This window comes from Hyperolius riggenbachi, chromosome 4 (genome assembly GCF_040937935.1).
Source record: "Hyperolius riggenbachi isolate aHypRig1 chromosome 4, aHypRig1.pri, whole genome shotgun sequence".
NCBI lineage: Eukaryota > Metazoa > Chordata > Amphibia > Anura > Hyperoliidae > Hyperolius > Hyperolius riggenbachi.
In genome coordinates this window covers 405,061,787-405,084,215 of record NC_090649.1, presented here as the reverse complement: position 1 = coordinate 405,084,215, position 22,429 = coordinate 405,061,787, and the positions used below count along the sequence as shown (strand labels likewise).

At 45.2% G+C, this 22,429-nt stretch overlaps 2 protein-coding genes across 3 annotated transcripts in view; one reads left to right on the top strand and one right to left on the bottom strand.

Annotated features, from left to right (window-relative positions):
- The window catches only part of FBXO48 (F-box protein 48), a 29,030-nt gene extending 10,100 nt beyond the window's left edge, over positions 1 to 18,930 (bottom strand). Inside the window, exon 1 of one of the 2 annotated variants that reach the window (XM_068279596.1) lies at positions 18,771 to 18,930. Coding sequence is in view for 1 of the 2 variants with exons in the window: in XM_068279595.1 (XP_068135696.1) it covers positions 2,176 to 2,232 (57 nt within the window). In the remaining variant the exon portion in view is untranslated. Of the gene's footprint in view, positions 1 to 2,175; positions 2,241 to 18,770 lie in introns of those variants that run through there. The other variant, XM_068279595.1, reaches the window with a different exon arrangement.
- A 2,823-nt stretch (positions 18,931 to 21,753) lies between these two features.
- Positions 21,754 to 22,429, top strand: part of APLF (aprataxin and PNKP like factor) — a 369,988-nt gene continuing 369,312 nt past the window's right edge. The window contains exon 1 of the mRNA XM_068232306.1: positions 21,754 to 21,938. Within this exon, the coding sequence (XP_068088407.1) occupies positions 21,846 to 21,938 (93 nt within the window). The 5' untranslated portion in view covers positions 21,754 to 21,845. The remainder of the gene's footprint in view (positions 21,939 to 22,429) is intronic.

Genomic DNA, 22,429 nt, shown 5'->3' with positions numbered 1-22,429 from the left:
ACTAAGCTGACACATCATTGCATTTCAGCGGCCCTGGAGGTGTGTTTGTCTTATAGAGACAACAAAAGGAAAACTTGCATATTGAGCAGTGTTGCATTGTGGGACACCTCATATGCTCACTCTAACCTGAATAATCACAAATACCTTCTGTTTTAAGAAGGCAAACTTCTGTTTTATATATAAGTGATAACTCTCGAACTGCTTTCATTCTCCAGCTTTCTCAATCCAGTATCTTTTTTTTTCAGAATAATAAGACCTGCACATGTTTACTGGCAGATGCCATGCAGTGGTCTTCGTGCATCGTTCATCTTTGCTGTGTGTGTTTGCTCTCTGGCTTGATGAAGTCTGTTTCACCTGCATTTGCTGCCACATGAGAACATTACCCAAACGGTAGTAAAACCAGACAAAACAGGGTTCATTAAGCTGGAGACCACACACTCACAGCAGGGATAAAGTAAGTGGTGCACAGAGATCGGCTGGCCGGCGTCCACCTGCAAACTTGTGGCATACACATGACAGGCAGCCAGGCCGGTCCTTCATGCACAAACACCCTGTAGTTATTCTTGTCATTCTTATCTCCATGGTAACATACATTACAAACAGAGTAGAAGCACACCTTACTACAGAAAGCCCTAATAACAAAACACAGAAAAGCCTGCACTACTGGAAGAACCTGCTAAACTGTCCATCTCCCTGCTTTACATTAACATCAGGAACACTTTTATTTATATTTAAACATAACATTTTCTAACCAGTCTTTTAAGAGCTACTGCTGAAGCTCCAGCAAAAGTTTTAGTTTTTGTGTGGCAAGAGGTTAGTTAGACATTTATTTTTTTTAATTTGTTTTGTTTTGTTTGCACTATGCTTATCTCCATCCAAGATAATTTTTTATTTATTTCTTTATTTCTTGCTGAGACAGACAGGGTCGACGTTAGATTTCACAAATTAGACTTTGATGCCCCCTTCCCTTCATACCAACAAAGATCACAATGCTGTAATTTGGTAGAGGCAGGTGTTAGGTAGCCACTAGCCAGGTATGCCCCTAAATATTATTGTTTGATAAACAAATAGTATTAGGTAGTCAGATGTGTTCCCAGTAGTAGATAGTAGATAGTCCCTCCCAGTATAGGTAGCCAGATGTACATGCTTAATTATGTAGCACCCAGTATTGGTAGCCATGTGTGCCACCAATACCCAAGTATTAGGTATCCACTTTAGTATAAATAGCAGATTTCATTTCCCCCTCTCTGTATAGGAAGCCAGATGCACCTAAGTACATGTACCCCAATACTGGGTGCCCCCCTCAAGTATAGGTAGCCAGACGTGCCACCCTCAGTATAGGTAGCCAGATGTGTCACCAGGATCATCCAGAAGCTTCCCCCAACTGAGTTAAAGTGTACCTGATATGAAAAATTTCCTCCAGCCCCCTTCGGCCTGACTGCTCCCTCACTGTCCTCTTCTGCCTCATGGATCCTCCATAAGGGAAACTTCGGTCTGTCAAAGGCCAGCTGGGGCAGGCACAGTGCGACTGTGCACGCTCCCCCGTCTTGCTCCTGCAGCAAGTAGAGCATGTCAAAAAGGTAGAGTTACAGAGTCAGCACCAAATGCACTGCGGGATGTAAAGATGGTATTGGGCAACTCCTGCAGTGTGCACTCCTATACATATATTTCAGTAATGCAGTAGAGAGATAAGCGAGGCACTATCCACAATGCTTCACGAGGATTTATTGCCCACCATCACCAGCACATAAACGTTTGGTCTCTGAAGAAGCGGAGTACCACGAAACGGCTGTCAGGCCGTCACACTTTTGCTGATTGTAAATCTGTCTTTGCTGGTGATGGTGGGCAAGAAATACTCGTAAGCATTGTGGATAGTGCCTCGCTTATCTCTCTACTGCATTAACGCAAGTAGAGCATGTGCAGTAAGGCCAAACTCCTGATGTTACTGGGAGCCCTTACGTAGGACCCAGGAGGCAGAGGATGATCAGGCCAAAGGGAGCTGGAGGGAGCCCCAGGTATGTATGAATTTTTTTTTGTTTGTTTCATCCCAGGTTCTCTTTAAAGAGGATCTGTCGCGAAAATCTAAAAATTTAAAACACATACAAATAAGAAGTACATTTCTCCCAGAGTAAAATAAGCCATAAATTACTTTTCTCCTATGTTGCTGTCACTTACAGTAAGTAGTAGAAATCTGACATTACCGACAGATTTTGGGCTAGTCCATCTCTTCATGGGGGATTCTCAGCGTGGCCTTTATTCTTTATAAAGACATTCCCTGAAAATGATTAATACAAGGATGCTGGCCAGCCTCTCGGCTCGCTGCACACTATTTTGGCAGTTGGTCGGAGCAACTGCCATTCACTAAATGCTTTTAAAAATAAAGAAAACCCTGCGAACCCCCTATGAGAAGATGGGCTAGTCCAAAACCTGTCGGTAATGTCAGATTTCTACTACTTACTGTAAGTGACAGCAACATAGGAGGAAAGTAATTTATGGCTCATTTTACTCGGGGAGAATGTATGTACTTTTATGTGTTCTAAATTTTAACATTTTCGTGACAGGTCCTCTTTAACCACTTGCCGACCGCACGCTTATACCGTGCGTCGGCAAAGTGGCAGCTGCAGGACCAGCGACGCAGTATTGCGTCGCCAGCTGCAGCCTAATTAATCAGGAAGCAGCCGCTCGTACGAGCGGCTGCTTCCTGTCGATTCACGGCGGGGGGCTCCGTGAATAGCCTGCGGGCCGCCGATGGCGGCTCGCAGGCTAAATGTAAACACAAGCGGAAATAATCCGCTTTGTTTACATTTGTACGGCGCTGCTGCGCAGCAGCGCCGTAAGGCAGATCGGCGATCCCCGGCCAATCAGCGGCCGGGGATCGCCTCCATGTGACAGGGGACGTCCTGTCACTGGCTGCACAGGACGGATAGCGTCCTGTGCAGCCCAGATCTCCCGGGGGTGGCAGGTAGGAGAGGGAGGGGGAGGATTTCGCCGCGGAGGGGGGCTTTGAGGTGCCCCCCCCCCCGCAAAATGCCAGCCAGGAGGAGCGATCAGACCCCCCCTGCACATCATCCCCCTAGTGGGGAAAAAAGGGGGGCGATCTGATCACTCTGAGTGCCCTTTGATCTGTGCTGGGGGCTGCAGAGCCCACCCAGCACAGATCACCTAAAACAGCGCTGGTCCTTAAGGGGGGGTAAAGGGTGGGTCCTCAAGTAGTTAAGCATCTAAATGTTATATTTTTGATTCAGGCATCAAATGAAAGAGGAGAGCCCAAGCTACAGAAAGGTATGCATCTAAGTACTTTGCAGTACTGGTCGGAGTTTTAAAGACATACCCATGAGAGGTGCTCGGAGTCCCTTTAAGGGGTACTGGAGATGATGCTTCTGCAACATGAGGTACTTTGTAGAAATCAACTTCCATAAAAGGTTCATTCTGTAATTTAGGGAACAGGGGTGTAACTAAAAATCGTGCCCCCCCCCCAGCCAGGGGCGTAACTAGGCCCCACCGGGTCCCCCTGCAGAATTTCTGAGCACCCGCCCCCCGGGCCCACTCGGGGCCGTTTTGGGGGGCTGGAGGGGTCGCAGCATGAGGAGAGCTTGGTGGCACATCGGTGGGGAGGGGGGACGTTTCCCCCCTCCCTCCCTCACCTTGAGGCTTTCCCCTCTGCACTCCCCTCCACTTTAAATTAGAGTCCGGGCAGCAGACAGATACATACCTTCCGTGCGCTCCAGCGTGCGTTCCTCTCTCTAGTCTCTGATGCGACTTCCTGTTTATACAGGAAGTTCCTGTTTATACAGGAAGTTCGCGTCAGAGACTAGAGAGAGGAATGCACGCTGGAGCGCACGGAAGGTATGTATCTGTCTGCTGCCCGCCGCTGCCTGGACTCTAATTTAAAGTGGAGGGGAGCGCAGAGGGGAGAGCCCTGAGGTGAGGGGGGGAACGTCCCCCCTCCCCGCCGAGTTGGGCCATGGCTTTCCCCTCATGCTGCCTCCCCTCCAACCCCCACAAAACGGCCCTGAGCGGGCCCCAGGGGGTAGGCCCCCACACGGGAGCAGGGGCTGCAGGCCCTATTGTTACGCCAGTGCCCCCAGCCAACCTTTATTGAGGCCCTCCAATGTTCACACCCTTTCCCTTGCCTCCCCTTGTGACCCTCACAGCCTGGAGCCCCATCTCACAAGGGTCATTAAACAGGTGTGGACATATTAATCTTCACACCCATAACAAGTGTAGCCACAAAAATCCCTGATCTGAAGGATGGACCCCTTTATTGGAGGGAGTGAAGTAGCAGTTGGGGCTCCTTACAGCTCTGGGCCCCCTGCAGTCGCAGGGCCTGCTCCTCTGTAATTATGCCCATTAGGAAACACTGTCTTAAGGTCCGTACACACGCCGGACTTTAGGCAACGACGGGTCCGTCGTTGCCTCCCGCTGGGTGGGCGTGCCAGCGACAGTCCGGCGTGTGTACGCTCTGTCGTCAGACTGATACGGCTGTTTCTGAGCGATCCGCCCGGCGGATCGCTCAGAAACAGCCGTATCAGTCTGACGACAGAGCGTACACACGCCGGACTGTCGCTGGCACGCCCACCCAGCGGGAGGCAACGACGGACCCGTCGTTGCCTAAAGTCCGGCGTGTGTACGGACCTTTAGGCACTCCTCTGGAAAGCTAGCATGGTCCAGAACAGGCATTACAGAGGGAAAATAAACTGATAGCTTATATGTTTTTATACATCCTTTCCACAAACTAATAGAGAACAGTTTTTAAAGGGCAACTGGTTTATGGAGGCTGCCATTTTTAATTAATCCTTTTAAGAAATACCTGTTGCCTGGCAGTCCTGCTGATCCTCTTCCTCTAATACTTTCAGCCCTAGACCCTGAACAAGCATGGAGCAGATCAAGTGTTTCTGACATTATTGTCAGGTCTGACAAAATTAGCTGCATGCCTGTTTCTGGTGTTATTCAAACACTACTGCCGCCAAATAGACCAGCAGGGCTGCCAGGCAACTGGTATTGTTTAAAAGGAAATAAATATAGCAGTCTCCATATACCACTCTCTTCAGTTGTCCTTTAAGGGTATGGAGAGAAAAAACTTTCTGCTCTCTGCACAATTGTTCTAATGACTGCATCTGGATCTATTGGAACTTTACGCCCTTCCACACACCCTCCGCTCTGCCAGTAAGATGAATCTGGTTATTCCCAGGATACACTTAACATTTGGTGCTCGGGCCTTTTCCTATACAGCCCCTACTCTATGGAACTCACTTCCACAGTGCGAGAGGCTCCTTCTCTGGACAGCTTTAAGAAAAGGCTAAAAACCCACCTCTTTTCCCAAGCCTTTGAGACTGTATAATGCAGGTCACAGTGCTTTGAGTCACCAGGGAGAAAAGCGCTATAAAAATATTGTTATTGTTATCTGCGCAGCCACTGATAAGGAATCATTCAAAGTTTTGCAGACAAAGATTTGTAAACAGTCCCTATTCAGTGAGTAGTAGGGTCTTGTGTATAGCGCCCTGCCCCAGCCTCTCCACCCCCTACCCAAGTGCTGTGTACTGTAGTGATGCTGGAGGAGTCTGCAGAGCCAGTTCTGCTACATCAGAGATGGACAGAGTGAGTGTAATAAGCTGAGGGTGGGAGGATTCATCTGTCGTTTTTCTGCACACCATGGGCTTGATTCACAAAGCCATGATAACTCTTATCACGGTCGCGCTAGCATTTTGCATGCGCTATAATGCGCATAACGGTTTTCGCGGGCAATCGTGAATTATTGCGCGTAAACGTGAATTTTCATGCACAAATGACAGCGATTGCGCATGAAAACCGTTACGCCCGTTACAGTGCATGCAAAACGCTAGCGTGACTGTGATAAGAGTTATCTACACCACACATTATGGGTGTCAGGTCCGAGCATTCCTAGATGAACAGTTTCCTGGAAAGTGGATTGGTCGTCGTGGGCCAGTTGAATGGCCCCAAGGTCTCCTGATCTGACCCCCTTAGACTTTTATCTTTGGGGTCATCTGAAGGCAGTTGTCTATGCTGTGAAGATACGAGCTGTGCAGCACCTGAAACTACGGATACTGGAAGCCTGTGCTAACATTTCTCCTGCGGTGTTGCTATCAGTGTGTGAAGAGTGGGAGAAGAGGGTTGCAGTGACAATTCGACACAATGGGCAGCACAATGAACAGATTTTATAAGTGGTCAGAAACTTGTAAATAACTCATGAAAGAATAAAGCTACGTTAAAACCAAGCACACCATTATTTTTCTTGTGAAATTCCCAATAAGTTTGATGTGTCACATGACCCTCTTCCTATTGAAAAAACAAAAGTTAGATTCAAAATGGCCGACTTCAAAATAGCCGCCATGGTCACCACCCATCTTGAAAAGTTTCCCCCCCTCAAATAGTTACATAGTTACTTGGGTTGAAAAAAGACATACGTCCATCTAGTTCAACCAGAGAACAAAGTACAACACCAGCCTGCTCCCTCATATATCCCTGTTGATCCAGAGGAAGGCGAAAAACCCCTACAAGGCATGGTCCAATTAGCCCCAAAAGGGAAAAAATTCCTTCCCGACTCCAGATGGCAATCGGATAAAATCCCTGGATCAACATCATTGGGCATACCTAGTAATTGTAGCCATGGATGTCTTTCAACGCAAGGAAACCATCTAAGCCCCCTTTAAATGCAGGTATAGAATTTGCCATAACTACTTCCTGTGGCAATGCATTCCACATCTTAATCATTCTTACTTTAAAGAACCCTTTCCTAAATAAATGGCTAAAATGTTTTTCCTCCATGCGCAGATCATGTCCTCTAGTCCTTTGAGAAGGCCTAACAAAAAGCTTATCCGCCAAGCTTTTATATTGCCCTCTGATGTATTTATACATGTTAATTAGATCCCCTCTAAGGCGTATTTTCTCTAGACTAAATAAACCCAGTTTATCTAACCTTTCTTGGTAAGTGAGACCTTCCATCCCTCCTATCAATTTTGTTGCTCGTCTCTGCACCTGCTCTAAAATTGCAATATCTTTCCTGTAATGTGGTGCCCAGAACTAAATTCCATATTCCAGATGTGGTCTTACTAGAGAGTTAAACAGGGGCAATATTATGCTAGCATCTCGAGTTTTTATTTCCCTTTTAATGCATCTTAAAATTTTGTTAGCTTTAGCTGCAACGGCTTGGCATTGAGTACGATTATTTAACTTGTTGTCGATGAGTACTCCTAAGTCCTTCTCCAAGTTTGATGTCCCCAACTGTATCCTATGTATTTTGTATGGTGCTAGACCATTGGTACAACCAAAATGCATGACTTTACATTTTTAAACATTGAATTTCTTTTACCATTTATATACCCATATAGCCATCCTATCCAGATCCTGTTGCAGTATGTCCCTATCTTCCTGTGAGTTGATGATTCTGCACAATTTTGTGTCATCTGCAAAAATAGCAACATTGCTAACTACTGCATCTATGCATCTACTAGGTCATTAATAAATAAATGGAAGGGCACTGGACCCATTACAGACCCCAGTGGGACCCCACTGCTTACAGTCACCCATTGTGAGTATGATCCATTGACTACAACTCTTTGTTTTCTGTCCATTAGCCAGTTCCCTATCCATGCACACAGACTCTTCCCCAGTCCTTGCATCCTCAACTTTTGCACCAGACTTTTGTGTGGAACAGTGTCGAAGGCCTTTGCAAAGTCCAAGTATATCACATCTACAGCGTTCCCAATATCCACATTAGCATTCACTAGATCATAAAAGCTGAGCATGTTAGTCAAACAGGACCTGTCTTTAGTAAACCCATGTTGATGCTGAGCAATAAGATTATTTTCTACTATGAAGTCATGTATAGTATCTCTTAGTAACCCTTCAAATCGTTTGCATACAACTGATGTTAAGCTTACAGGTCTATAATTTCCTGGATCAGATTTTTTGCCCTTCTTAAATAATGGGAAAACGTGGGCTGTACGCCAATCCACTGGGACTCTGCCAGTTGCAAGAGAGTCACAAAAGATAAGATAAAGGGGTTTATCTATAATTGAACTTAATTCCCTTAGGAATATACTAATGTGCCACAAACAGGACGTTAATATCACCAACTATTCCCATTTTATTAAGGTGTATCCATATAAATGGCCCACCCTGTACTATTGCCGTGTGATTCAAAACAGCCGTTTAAAGAGGAAGTAGTGAAAATAACATAATTAATACAATTGCTTATTGTTTACAATTCTCATTTATATATTATTTAATCAGTGTTTGCCCATTGTAAAATCTTTCCTCTCCCTGATGCAGAATATGAAATGTATCACTGGTGGCAGCATCTTTAGTTCTGCAAGGTGATCTGTACGGAATGTTCATTACTGAGAGTTCTATGTACAGGGAGAGGTATTGCTTGCTTGGCAATTGAAAAAATAAGTTATTTCCCACAATGCAATGAGGTTCACAGACAGCAAACTGGACCACTGTCAGGTATATGGCTGATCCTGCTTCTGCACAAGTCCGGGCCATATTAATTACTATTCCCCCTCCAGGCCACCATGGATAGTGGGGGAATGATATAATTCGGCTTCCAGCGATGGCTGGAGGCCGAATTATTGTGTTTTTTAAGCAACCTCGGCTCCGTCTTCTGACGGTGTCGACGTTACTCACTGAGCGCTGCTCAGTTGTGATTCCCTTTGTAGTCTATGGTGGCGCCGGCTGTGCCCAAATCTAGCAGCGCCAAAAAGCACTGCTCTGCTCAGACAAGCTTTCTTGTTGCTCTCCTTTCAATATGCAGCAGCAGCACTTCCCATTCCTTGTGTAGTCTTCCCATTCCATGTGTGTATGTACAGCTGTATGTACAGCTCACCAAGCACTGCTCCAAATTAGCAGCCTCCATTTTCAATTTTCATCCTCCTCTGGCATGGCAAGCTGCCCACTTGGCCTGCAGCCGCCCATGACCTTGCCCTTTGTGGCCTTTCTGGAAATCTAGTCCTGCTTGCTTATAATTGGCTTGATCCACTAAACCGTGACTTGATCCACTAAACCGTAACTCATATCACGGCCGCACTAGCATTTTCACGCGCAAATTCTGTGTTCTGTGCGTGTTTTTGGGAGATTGCGTGCAAAACTTCATGATTGCGCATGAAAACGCGCAAAATGCAAAATTTTGCATGAAAACGCTAGCACGGCCGTGATATGAGTTAAGCCCCATGTGTTTCAGATTGCTGATGGGGGTAAGATAAAATGTATAATATCTACAAATTCCTGTATTAGGTGTATGGGTAGTACAGTATGTCAAGTTAAGGTGCAATGAAAGTGATTGTAAGAAGATGTACACAAATATACATGTAAATTTAGAGTGGACAAAATACACAAATATAAGAACAAGAAGAGAATGTACACGTAAATATGTTTATTGAAATAGACACAGTGAATAAAAACACATTACAGTGCATAAAACTGAAAATCATAATATACATACTTTGCAACATTTGAGTATATAGTTGCATTGAGTCATTTATAAAGGATTACCAAAAGTCTGTACAATAAGGAACACAGGTTTACACTTTTTTATTTTACTTATTTTTCCTTCTCAACAAACACACAGAAGTAGGCATTAAAAACTGGCACCTTGGTCCTTATTTGATTTGACCTTGACCTTTTCTCCTGAGGTTTCTTACAGTAGATATTTTCACATCTCATCTATGAAATACCATTTCAGCCCCCAACAATCCAAAAATACTGAAAACAAGTTTGATATTACAGTACTTTGCTTTTACCTGCTTTTCAGTACTTTTTAACATTGATAAGTGCTAAAAAGGTTTTTGTAAACAAGATGAAAATGTATATTCTGAAAAAAAAACTCAGGAGAAAGGTTAACTGAATAAGCGTTTTTGTGTGCTAAATAACACACATCATGAATGGGCTGTACTTTTTGCAGTTAGGTGCCAGTCAAGGGGATGTAAGTGGTCAACTTTCAAAGGATAAATAAGGGGGAGCATATGCAGTCACCAATCTAATGAGTTGGGTGAGGTCTGTGGCTTTCAATCTGCAGTATGAAGCACAGTATACAGTATGACCACAAGTCAGTATTGTGGACCGTCCTTCAGACATTTCAGGAAATAGTATGTGCTCATTAGTCCAGCCTTAAGTGTTGTGTTTGGGATGTATGCATCAGTCCAGGTCATGGTTAGATGTCAGTTTTAGGGTAGTGTGGCCACCAGTCGAGAATGTTGATCGTTATGTAACCAACCACGGGAAAGTAGTATATATTCATAAATCCAGCTTGAAGTCTGTTCTAAGGGTTGTGCAAGATGGGCCAGTCAGTCGAGGAAACAACTGGGTATAGAGTAGTGTTATCTATGCCAGTTCTTCTGAGGATTTGTCCCTCTTGGAAAATATTAGAATATGGCCATCATTTAGGATGATATCAGTTTTAGCTGTCAGTCTAGGAGAGGGGCCAAGGCTTGTGGTCAGTTTTTAGTAGTCACATCAGTGCATTTTTTAGAAAGTGAGGAGTGAGGTGGTCATCTTGTCATTCTTGAAAGACGAAAAATACCTAGATGTCAGATCCCTGGAGGTGTAATTTTCAAAACTGAATTATCTATCAGTCCAGGCCAGTGGCTATTTGCAAGGAGTAGGATTCAAACTTCGGTTTCAGTAGGTCAAAGGCAGTCAGTCTGTGAATCAAGAATGGTCTATATTTTCGGCAGTCATATGCCAGTCCAGGGACAGCAATAAGTCAGCGTTCTGGGGAACAATGTGGTCATCCGGGAACACAGTGGTCATGAGTCTAGGACTAGAGAGCAAGCTCTAGTTGCCAGTTGTCTGGGGAATGAAGCATGAAATGGCCTTCGATCAGTAATTTGGAGTGCTATTTATCAGGAAATAGTACGCATAGTATTCATCAATCCAGCTGGAGGCCAGTACTAAGGGTTGTGTAATATGGGTCAGTCAGTTGATGAAACAGTTTGGTTGTCAGAGACAAGTTAGAGACGCGAGGCTGGAGGTCATCTGCAATGGAGTTGGATCTATGGTTACTTTCATTATAAGAGACATCTTTTGGTTCCGTTAACAGAGGACCTTATCTCTCGGTCTGTCAGAGCTGTAAATGGTCAACCGTCTTTGTGTTTGTAGGCTGTTATCTATGTCTTTTATCCTGGAGAGGTGAGGGATATGCCGACCATTTAACCCCCCTGGTGGTATGATTATTTCCAGATTTTAGGGTCTCCAGCAGCCCCTGCTCTCATTTACCTTCCTGGGCTCTTGCATTGAAATTTTATCCCTGTCCTCTGGGTGGCACTTTTTGGTAAGATCAATAACGGCGATCTTACCAGAGTGATTCAGAGCCTCCGAGGACAGGAAGGAGAATGGCTACTGATGTCTGGATCCACGGGAAATGAGTAAAAGCTCCCGCTGCACACTATACTCTGCATAGAGCTCCCGGCAGCTAGCCTGAGCGTAGCTCGGGATTACGGCCAGGGAGGTTAAAGATCATGACAGATATGAATGTAAATCTAGGAGAGGGGCTGAGGTTTTCTGTCAGTCCTTGGTAGTTAAAGTGGTGAGGTTTTCAAAAAAGTGAGGAGTAGGTGGTGATTTTGTTACTCTTGAAATTCTGAAGCTTAGCTAGTTCCCTGCAGGTATAATTGTCAAAACTGAAATTATCTATCTGTACAAGCCAAAGGTATTTTACTTGCATGGAGCATAATTCAACCATCACTCAGAGGGGATCACAAACACTCCAGGACACGAAGTGAGGTGGGTCTTGATGTTGACACCCTCCTTCGGCACCCAATCACGTCATATCATGTGATCGGAACCTGGAGGAGATATCAGCATTAAAGCACCAATCGGTGGTAGAAGAAGAGAAGCAATCCTGCAAGGGGAAAGTGAAGCCTGCGTCTGGCTCAGGTAAATATGAAGCACTCCCTACCACTCTGAATACGGCAGCCTGAGTTTTGCCAACTGAGACAGCTCCCTCGAAGTTCTCTAATGCGAGATAACTCTGGCAGGGCAGTTAAAAGGTTAAGCATACTTTGCAATCGTGTGAGTTCTCATTTCTCTTTTAAATGCTATTTGAAAGTATTTTGAAAATGTTGAAAACACAAAATGATAGCCAAGAGCCCAATATAGTGTAGTATGTTAATGTATCATGCTAAGATGATTTCAGCAAATTAAGTTATATTCACAAGCAAACAAACTGTAAAACCTTTGGAGCTAGGTAAATCTTCAATGAAATCCATGGACAAGTGAGTCCATGGTTTAAGTGGCACAGGTAAAGGTCAAAGGGTACCCACAGGTGAAGCCCGCAGACTCTTACTTCAAGCACACACATAAGGGCTTTAGCATCCTCTACCAAAGAAGGCCACCAAAAATAGCATCTCAATAACCTGATGGTCTTTTTCCCGGGTGACCGGTAGTTTTGGTTTTGTGAAATGGTTGTAAAACCTTCAGCTGGAAAATCAGGAGTATAAAAAGACGATCAACAGGTTTTCCTGGAGGTGTAACGATCTGACTGGATTCTAGAAGTACAGTTACATCTGGTGACATAGCGGATCTATTAAGGGCTGTGACTACACATTAGCTAGGCAAAATAGACTTTGGCACCTCAAATTTATATGGAAGAACATCTGACTTGACATACTTTGTACCAAGATTGTACGTGATAGTAAAGTTAAATCTAGAGAAATACAGGGCTCATCGAGCCTCACATAGATTAAGTCTCTTGGCCCCCTCGATATACTCTAAAGTTTTATGGTCAGTATAGACCATTACAGGATACTCAGCACCCTCCAACCAGTGTCCCCAATCCTCAAGGCCAGCTTTACTGCAAGAAGTTCTCGATTACCTATATCATAGGTTCTCTTAGTAGGTGAGGACTTCCTGGAAATGAAAACGCATGGATAGGAGTCTTTCTGGGCTTCCAGAACATTGAGAGAGAACCCTCAAGCTCAGAAGCGTCTATCTCAATGATGAAAGAACGCTTAATATCTGAGTGTACCTGGACTGGGGCAGAGAAAAGGCTTGCTTTAATTCAGCAAAAGCCAAACAGGCTTTGGAAGGGCAATTAGTAGGATCCAAATCTTTTTTGGTAAGATCTGTTAATGGAGCCACCAAGGAGAAGTTCCTAATAAACTTTCTATAAAAATTTGCAAATCCTTAGAAGCGTTGTAAGGATTTCAGATCCTTCGGCTGAGGCCAATCTAGTACTGTAGAAAGCTTGGCAGGATTCATGGCCAAACCAGAATCATAGATAACATAACCTAAAAATGAGACATGATGAATTTCAAACACACACTTTTTGAGTTTGGCGTATAGATGATTCTCTCGTAATTTTTGCAGCGCAGCTTTCACATGTATTCTATGCTCAGATAAGGATACAGAATAAATCAGTATGTCATTGAGGTACACCACTACAAAACGACGCAGAAAATCACAGAAGACACCATTAACAAAGTCTAGAAAAACATCTGGAGCATTACATAAACCAAAGGGCATGCCAAGATATTCGCAGTGTGCATACATGGGGAAAATCAGTTTTCCATTCATCTTCTTGCCTGATGCGAATAAGATTGTAGGCCCCTCTCAAGTCCAGCTTAGTGAATATCTCTGCCCCCATTAACTGAGATAACAAATCATCAATAAGGGGTAGCAGATATCTGTTCTTTATAGTGATTTTGTTGAAATTTATATAATTAATACAAGGTCGCAGGCAACCATCTTTATTTTTCCATAAAGAAAACCCTGCCCCGGTAGGGAAAGTAGAAGGGAGAATAAATCCCTTTTCTAAATTGTCTCTAATATACTGCTGGCCTGCTTTTCTGGACCTGTAAGGTTAAACAGACGTCCCCGCGATGGCATGGTACCTGGGAGGAGATCTACTGGCCAATCATATGGCCTGAGGGGAGGAAGTTATCTGCCTCCTGAGGGAAAAACACATCTGTAAACTCCTCATAGACCCCTGGCAACAGATCTGTAACCAATTTAACACCATGGAGAGGAAGTGGCTTCAAAATAATTTTTTTAGACAGAAAGTTGACCAACCAATCAGTTATCCAGACTGCCACTCAACCAAATGGTTATGTTTTTTAACCATGGGAGACCTAGGATCATTGGACAAAATGGCATGTTTAACAAGATAAACTTCAAAATCTCTTTATGCAAGACTCCTATTTTTAACATGATACCAGGAGTGACAGCAATTGGCTTCCTCTGTTGTAAGGGAGAATCATCAATGGCTGTGACCAATACTGCTTCAGACAGAGCAAGAACAGGAATTCCCAAGCTTTGTGCCAAAGATAAATCCATAACATTGTCAGCAGAAGCACAATCCAGAAACACCTGACATTCAAAGGTTTTATCACACATAACAGTTACAGGTAACATAATGCATTTACTTTTAAGAGGAAATACCTGCCCACCTAGATGAGTTTCCTCAAGCTCATCTAGGGGCTGGAGTTTTCAAGAGACCCTTCTAGACTTTTTAACAGCTGATAACTTGGAAGAACCTATTTGCATGGGCTCTTCAGCTGACCTGGTTGCAGAACTGGCCGGAGAATGAGGAACAACAATAGGTGGTGTGAAAGAAGTCCTTCCTTGACGTCTTCAGCGGAGTCGCCGGTCTACCTGAATGGCTACTGTAATAAGTTTGTCCAAATTGCCTGGTACTGAATGGCTGACTAGGACAGGTTCAGACAGCCCAAAACAAAACTGGGTGGGATCATTCCATTAAGTGGAAACTGCCCACCTATGGAATTCTAAAGCATATTCCTCAGCCAGTCTCCGCCCTTGTCTCAGGTCCCTCAATTTCTGTACAGCTGTTGTAGTGAGATAACGGTCAGAATACAACACGCCCATGGCTTTATAAAACTAATCTACGGCGGATAGTGCCGGGTGTTCATGAGGTAGGCTGAAAGCCCTGGACTGAGGATCCCCGTGGAGTAAGGAAATGACCAGAGCAATATTCTGGGCCTCGGTGCCTGAAGTATTAAGCCTTACCCAGAAGTATATTAAGCAACTGTTCATGAGGTTGTCAAAATGACTTCTAGTCCCAGAACATTTTTTGGGTAGTGGCAATTTGGGTTCCGCCACTGCCCCCAAAACTTGAACAGGCGCTGATGCAGTGACATGGGCTGGAGCAACAGGCTAACTGTGTAATTGAGGTTTTTGAGCCTGATGTGCAGCACCTATCAACAATAAGACTTGGCGTCGCAAGTCTTCCCTACTGACTTATAGTTTGGCCCGTGATAATAGGGGGCATGCTGGATCCATCATCTTACGTTAGTTCCTCTGCCCCAATCTCCTCTGCAGTCTTCATCCTGAGTGGCGTGTCCCCTGTCAGCCGAGCAATGACAAAGTGCATCGTCCCAGCACACGTTACACCCAGGCCTTGATATGCGCAAGGTATAGGAACTGAAGTGGGCAAGACAGAGGTGCCAACAGAAGCACACTAGACAGGTACAGGTGAGAAAATCAGGCAGTCCGGTCGGCAATAGGTAAGCAGAATAGCACGGCACAGAATAACAAAACGTAAGCCAATCCAGTAACAATCCAGGGGTCATACATAGAAGATCAGAATAAAATGGCACAAGAGGTCATGGCAGGAATCCAGTAACAAGGTCAAAAGGCAAAGCAAGGTTGAACACGGTAGTTCAGAAATATAAATCGCACCCAGCAAAATAGCACAAGGCAGCTATCACAGACGAGGACAAACTTAAATAAGCAGTGAGCATCATGGAACCACAAATCTCAGCATCTCATTGGCTGTTGAAGTATTGCAACCAATATGCTTAAACATCCAAATATGGCCACTAACAGCACTGTCTGGCACCATAAGCAGTGGGGAGAGCCGCGCACGCACCTAAAGCCACTCTAAGCCATGCACGCAGAGAGACATGCTTGACTGCTCGGGTCGGCTCCAGGAGGTTGTGGATTTGGTGGGGGAGGTAAGTTTCTAACAAAAAGTTCTCCTAACTATAAATAACAAGTGAATAGCTGATCTAAACATTTCCTGCTGCTGCATTGATCCTGACTGCAGCCAAATTGGACATCTTGACACAGAAAGTTTAGTTCCTGGCTCCATTAAAAACCACTTAAAGAGTAACGGTCAGGCTGCAAAAGCTAATTTAAACCTCTATTCTCCTGTGTTAAACAGTTTAGAAGGAAGCCAAAAAGGCAATACTGAAGTTAAAAATCTCTCTTACTTTGATGTTTGCTGAACAGCAAGGCTTGTTATTCCCAAGCTCCTAAGGAGGCCGGCAGGACGCATAACAGATACTGCAAAGCATTCTGGGGTTGCTTCTTCTCCCCACTGCACTCCCTTGGTCCTCCCCTTCATTTCCCTATCCCGCCCTAAGGCTGCTTTCACAGTGAGAAGTTACAGGTTCATGTTACAGCAGCTTGTATCTTGCAGCCAAGCTCACAACACTGAAAAATCAATGTGCTGTTCACAGGGCACATGTTCTGTTAGAGTATACTGCAGGAGTCTGCTATTGTTCCTAGCCACATGGCTAATTAATATTCACTGCACAGTAGTGTTGTCCGGATCATGAACCATTAGGATCTTTGATCCTGATCTTTTTGTGAGACGAATCATCAAGAAGCAGGGTAAGGGAGGATATTACATCACAATTGGCTTCATACAAGACAGACAAACATGGAACCTGCCATGAGCTGTCAGGAGCATCATTCTCTGAAAATACTATATAAAAATTCTGTGAAATCCAAACGTGGACAGTGAAATGCATATGTAATGTAAATACAGCCAATATTTAGCTACTGATATATGTGTTTTTTTTCTCTGAGACCCTATACCTAACAGCTCCTCTTTAAGGACCAGCTGAGTTTTGTGTGATCTGTGCTGGGTGGGCTTTTCAGCCCCCAGCACAGATATAGCTGCAGGCAGGGCGACCAGACTTCCCCCCTTTTTTTCCCACTAGGGGGGTGTCCTGCTGGGGGGGGTCTGATCGCCCCTGCTCACGTGTGCCTAGCGGGGGAGGGGCTCCTCAAAGACCACCTCCGCAGCGCTATTCCCCCCTCCCTCTCCTTCCCTCCTTCTTACTATAGGCGGTACAGGACATCAATCTGTCCTGTACCGCCTCAGATAGGCTTCAGCCTATCAGACGCCGGCGATCCCTGGCCAATCAGAGGCCGGGGATCGCCGATCTCCTTTACGGCGCTGTTGTGTAAACACCGGGGATTACTTCCCCGGGTGTTTACATTTAGCCTGCGAGCCGCGATCGGAGGCCCGCAGGCTGTTCACGGAGCCCCCCGCCGTGAACTGACAGGAAACGGCCCCTCGAACAAAAAGAAACCCACATGCGACCAGCCGGCGTTGGCTAGTCGTTAAGTGGTTAAAACTTGCTCTCACTATGGTACAGCATTAAATGAGGAACGCACAGCTTACTGTAAGGAGATGTCTGGCACCGAAGCACTCCTTCATTAACCCCTCTATGACTAACACAAATGTTTGGGCTGAAGTTATACTTTAACCACTTTACCCCCCCCCCAGTGCTAAATTTCTCCGTCCGTCTGCGCACTGCTTCACCCCCAGGGACGGAGAAAGGCGCACTTGTTTGTTTACTGGCTGGGAGTGGGCGGGGACCTCGTGCGCACACTCCAGCCAGCCAGCACAGCAGGTGACTAATTGGATGTTAGGAACAAGCGTTCCTAAATCCAATTAGACGCGCCGATTGCGGACACAATGAAGACTGCTTCAAACAGAAGCAATCTCCATTGATAACAATGAAATGTAAACAAACGTGCAGCGCGCGATCGCGCGCCCCCGCGCGTGCGCGCGCACACCCCCGCTCTGCACTGCAATGATTGGTTATGGGGACCCCAGTCCCCAATAACCAATCATATCACAGAAAAAAATGAATCGAAGCAGCGCTGCAAGTTACAAATCGCGCTGGTGCTTCAGGAGTAAAACCCCTCCGTTGTGAAGTGGTTAAAGAAAATAATTTGGTTCTAAAGAACAAAAAAGTAAAGGCACAACCTCATGGCTAGTTTGCTGTAAAACAAATGTTCTTTTAAAATGAGACATTCAGCCACTTGAATTTGAAAGTGGTGGTCATGTAATCCCTCTTTATCAGCTTCAATGTTCTTCCAATGTGGGAGGGGCTGCAGTTCCTTATGACATTACATCCCCAGTTAAAACCTAATGTCATGCTGCGCAGTTTATTAAGTGCAGTGGTCAGAATTAGGGTTTGATAGAGTCCTACCACTGCTAGCACTGTTTTTGCAGAGGTCTCTCACTGTGTGCTGACCATTTGTGCTGCATTTTGTCACAGTGAGGATATTGTTTTTAACTTCTGCCAGTAACAATAAACAAATAAATAAATAAGCAATGACATAGTAAAGAACAATATAAAAGATCATTTTTAATACATTTCATGCAGATGTGTTGTGTTTGGCAGTGCTAGATCACTCTCTCATAAGATCACATCAGAGAGAGATCTATCTTTTGGGCACGTTGAGTCTGCCGGTGGATGGCAGGCTTTAGGGGTCATATCAAATACTAATCCATGAAAAGTATTCCTTGCCTGTGGCATGTGATGTTTACGTGATGACATCAGTGCACGCAGTCTTGGATACTGTCTGAGATGAAAATGAAAAGTAAACAGCAAGTGATAAGTTAGTAAAGTCATTTCAACCTCCTTTTCCCATGTTAGATTGCTTTATGAAACAGAATACAGACTGTACAAAGAGGCAAACAGTATCAGGGAAGCAAGGTTAACATGTCCCCAGTTTCCTTCTTAAAGTGACAGCTGTCACTCAGTACTCACAACAGATTTCAGTGGCTCTGGAGAAGCAATCAGAGAATGCAGAGAATGTGTATTCGGTCTGTGTCCAGTTGTAAAGGTGTACAATAGCTCTGTCAATGGCTGTGGTTACAGCAGTAGAGTTTTCCTTGCGAAGATGATATACATCAGGGCACACCTTTCCTCCCTCACAAAGACTGGAAAACAAATGCAAAAAAAATGGTGTCCGTCCTCTTATACCTCCCCCCTCCCCTTTTTCTGTGTTGTAAACACAGACGTTTTTGATTGGATGCAGATTCGTTTTCTAGAATATTCCTGGTTATAAACACCCTATGATTGGACATATATTGCTTCATGGGGAATTCCACAATGACATCATACACATCTCTCCTCCCACAGAAAGGTATGTTAAAGTTTAACTAATACCGAACTCTCTGGAAATATTCTCTGCAACTTGACTGGAAGTTTCACTTTCCTGCTTTCAGTGTGACTCATTTGTTACAAGGTTAAATGGCAAACATTTTTAGCTTGGTTACTTTTTTCATATCCCTGCCACAGTCATTTAAGTGTTTCTTACAGAAACCAAGAGATACTAGACTCACAATTTGGTGGAGATGTTGAAAATTAGTAACAAAGGTTTTTATTTTAAACAAAATTTTGGTTTCTTATAGCAGAATGTATTTGCGATTTTTCAGGTTGGAGTGAACATAGGATGTGTCCCATACTGCACCCCTACTGAATATGCAAATCATTCCTTTGTTGTCCCAGTAAGCTAACCACACCTCCAGAACCGCTGGAATGCAATAATGCGTCAGCACGTTAATTGTACAGAGCCAGAATAATCGGACATGCATACAGACTGTTTTGGTCTGGTTGGTCCTCATCAGTGCATGGCATGGATTAATATGGCTCCATGGGGTAGAGCCTGAAACACCCAAAGTCACAGATTGCCCAGCAAGCTCATGGTGAACCAGAACTCATAGGAGTGTGTCAGGGACTAAAAAGCCCTCTTACTAAAATGCTATGCAAAACAGAATTCTGCCTTCGTGAAAATGAAGGTATTTGTGATTATTCAGGTTTGAGTGAGCATATGACGTTTACCACAGTGCATCACTGCTGAGTATGCAAATCATCCATACTACTGCACAGGTTCAGAACTCTACCAGCGAAGGGAGCGCAACGGGAAGCACACAACCTGACCGTGCATGCGCAATACATCCCGACTTTACCAGGCCGCCCAGTGGAGGAATCAGGCAGCATGGGAAAACAGTAAGAGACTGATCAGCCTGAAATGAGGCTGGAGGAAGCCCCAGGTATGTATAAAACTTTTCTTTTATCTGTCTTAGGTTTCCTTTCAATTTATTAGGACTCTGCATTTTTTCCTAGCTCGAGGTACCCAAAAACTGCCCCGACTCCACAGCCCTAATAAATACATTATAATAATATGGTAGGTCATTAGACTATGATAGGTATAAGATTGTGAGCTCTTCTCAGAACAGTCAGTGATATTTGCTATGTAAAAAAAAATAACATTAAAAATTAAATGCATGCGCTGTAAGGCAAGTTCTAAAAACTAATGAATTGCAAAAACTTTCACCATATTCTTCCCCATATTGCCTGTCTGGTGGTCCTTCCATGTCCTCCCTCATACTGCCTGTCTGGTGGTCCTTCCATGCTCTCCCTCATACTGCCTGTCTGGTGGTCCTTCCGTGCCTTCCCTCATACTGGGCAGCACGGTGGCGTAGTGGTTAGCTCTCTCGCCTTGCAGCACTGGGTCCCCGGTTCGAATCCCAGCCAGGGCACTATCTGCAAAGAGTTTGTATGTTCTCTCTGTGTCGGCGTGGGTTTCCTCCGGGCACTCCGGTTTCCTCCCACATTCCAAAAACATACAGATAAGTTAATTGGCTCCCTCTAAAAATTGGCCCTAGACTACAGTACTTACACTACATAATATAGACATATGGCAATGGTAGGGATTAGATTGTGAGCTCCTTTGAGGGACAGTTAGTGACAAGATATATATATATACACTGTACAGCGCTGCGTAATATGTCGGCGCTATATAAATACTAAATAATAATACTGCCTGTCTGGTGGTCCTTCCATGCCCTCCCTCATATTGCCTGTCTGGTGGTCCTTCCATGCCCTCTCACACACTGCCTGTCTGGTGGTCCTTCCATGTCCTCCCTCATACTGCCTGTCTGGTGGTCCTTCCATGCCCTCCCTCATACTGCCTGTCAGGTGGTCCTTCCATGCCCTCCCACATACTGCCTGTCTGGTGGTCCTCCATGCTCTCCCTCATACTGCCTGTCAGGTGGACCTTCCATGCCCTCCCTCATACTGCCTGTCTGCCTGGTGGTCATAACCTCCCTCATACTGCCTGTCTGGTGGTCCTTCCATGCCCTCCTTCATACTGCCTGTCAGGTGGACCTTCCATAGCATCTCTTATACTGCCTGTCTGGTGGTCCTATATGCCCTCCCTCATACTGCCTGCCTGGTGGTCCTTCCATGCCCTCCCTCATACTGCATGCCTAGTGGTCCTTCCATACCCTCTCTCATACTGCCTGTCAGGTGGACCTTCCATGCCCTCCCTCATACTGCCTGTCTGCCTGGTGGTCGTCCCATGCCCTCCCTTCCACCACGCAGAGTTGGGTGGAGGCGGAAGCAAGAAGACTGTCTAGCCCAGGACTCCCTTGCGAAGTTGCGATATGACCTCCCTAGCCGCAGCACATCCTCTACTTCTTCTTGGTCCTCCCGCAGGAAGAAGAGGATGAGCCACGGCTACCGACGAGGTCACATAGCAAGGGAGACCCGAGCCAGCTGCATCACGTGAGCGGCTTATTCATAGCTGTATGACTCGCAGTTCCTCTCATTATAAGCCCGGGTCACTTTTCGACATCCAGACCCCACGCAGCGGCAGCGCACTTCACATACAGCTCTGCCCGGTCACGTGATACTTGTTTACTTTTCAGGCGCTCTCCCGGCAAATGATTGGCAGGGGTGGAGTCACGTGACGCACCAGGAAGCGCTGGCTGCGCAGAGAGTGCGGTGGATGTGGAGGGAGATCCCAGTATCTTGCTGTCAGGAGGAGTGCATGCCATGTCCGGGTACCAGTTTGAGGCCACTGACGGCAGTGGTATCTACACCATCCCACAGGGCGAGACCATGATAGGAAGAGGACCCTTCCTGGGGGTAAGTAACAAGTCTGAGCATCAGAATAATCTCAGCCTGTGAGAGGAAAGTGCATGTTATACATAAAGTCCTGAGCTAGGATCACACTTGTCAAAAATCGCAAACGCTTTCTGCAATGTGAAAATGCGTATGAAAATGCACATAATGTTTCACAATGTGCAATTGCTGTGCGCAAGGAGCAATTGTGTTTTTTTCGCAGTGTGGAAAAAAAGGCTGTACATTGCTGATTTTTATTGCACAGTGGGCCATATGGAGTTGGCAGACTTGCAAGCTTTAAAGAGACTCCGTAACAAAAATTGCATCCTGTTTTTTATCATCCTACAAGTTCCAAAAGCTATTCTAATGTGTTCTGGCTTACTGCAGCACGTTCTACTATCACCATCTCTGTAATAAATCAACTTATCTCTCTCTTGTCAGACTTGTCAGCCTGTGTCTGGAAGGCTGCCAAGTTCTTCAGTGTTGTGGTTCTGTGATGCATCTCCCCCTCCAGG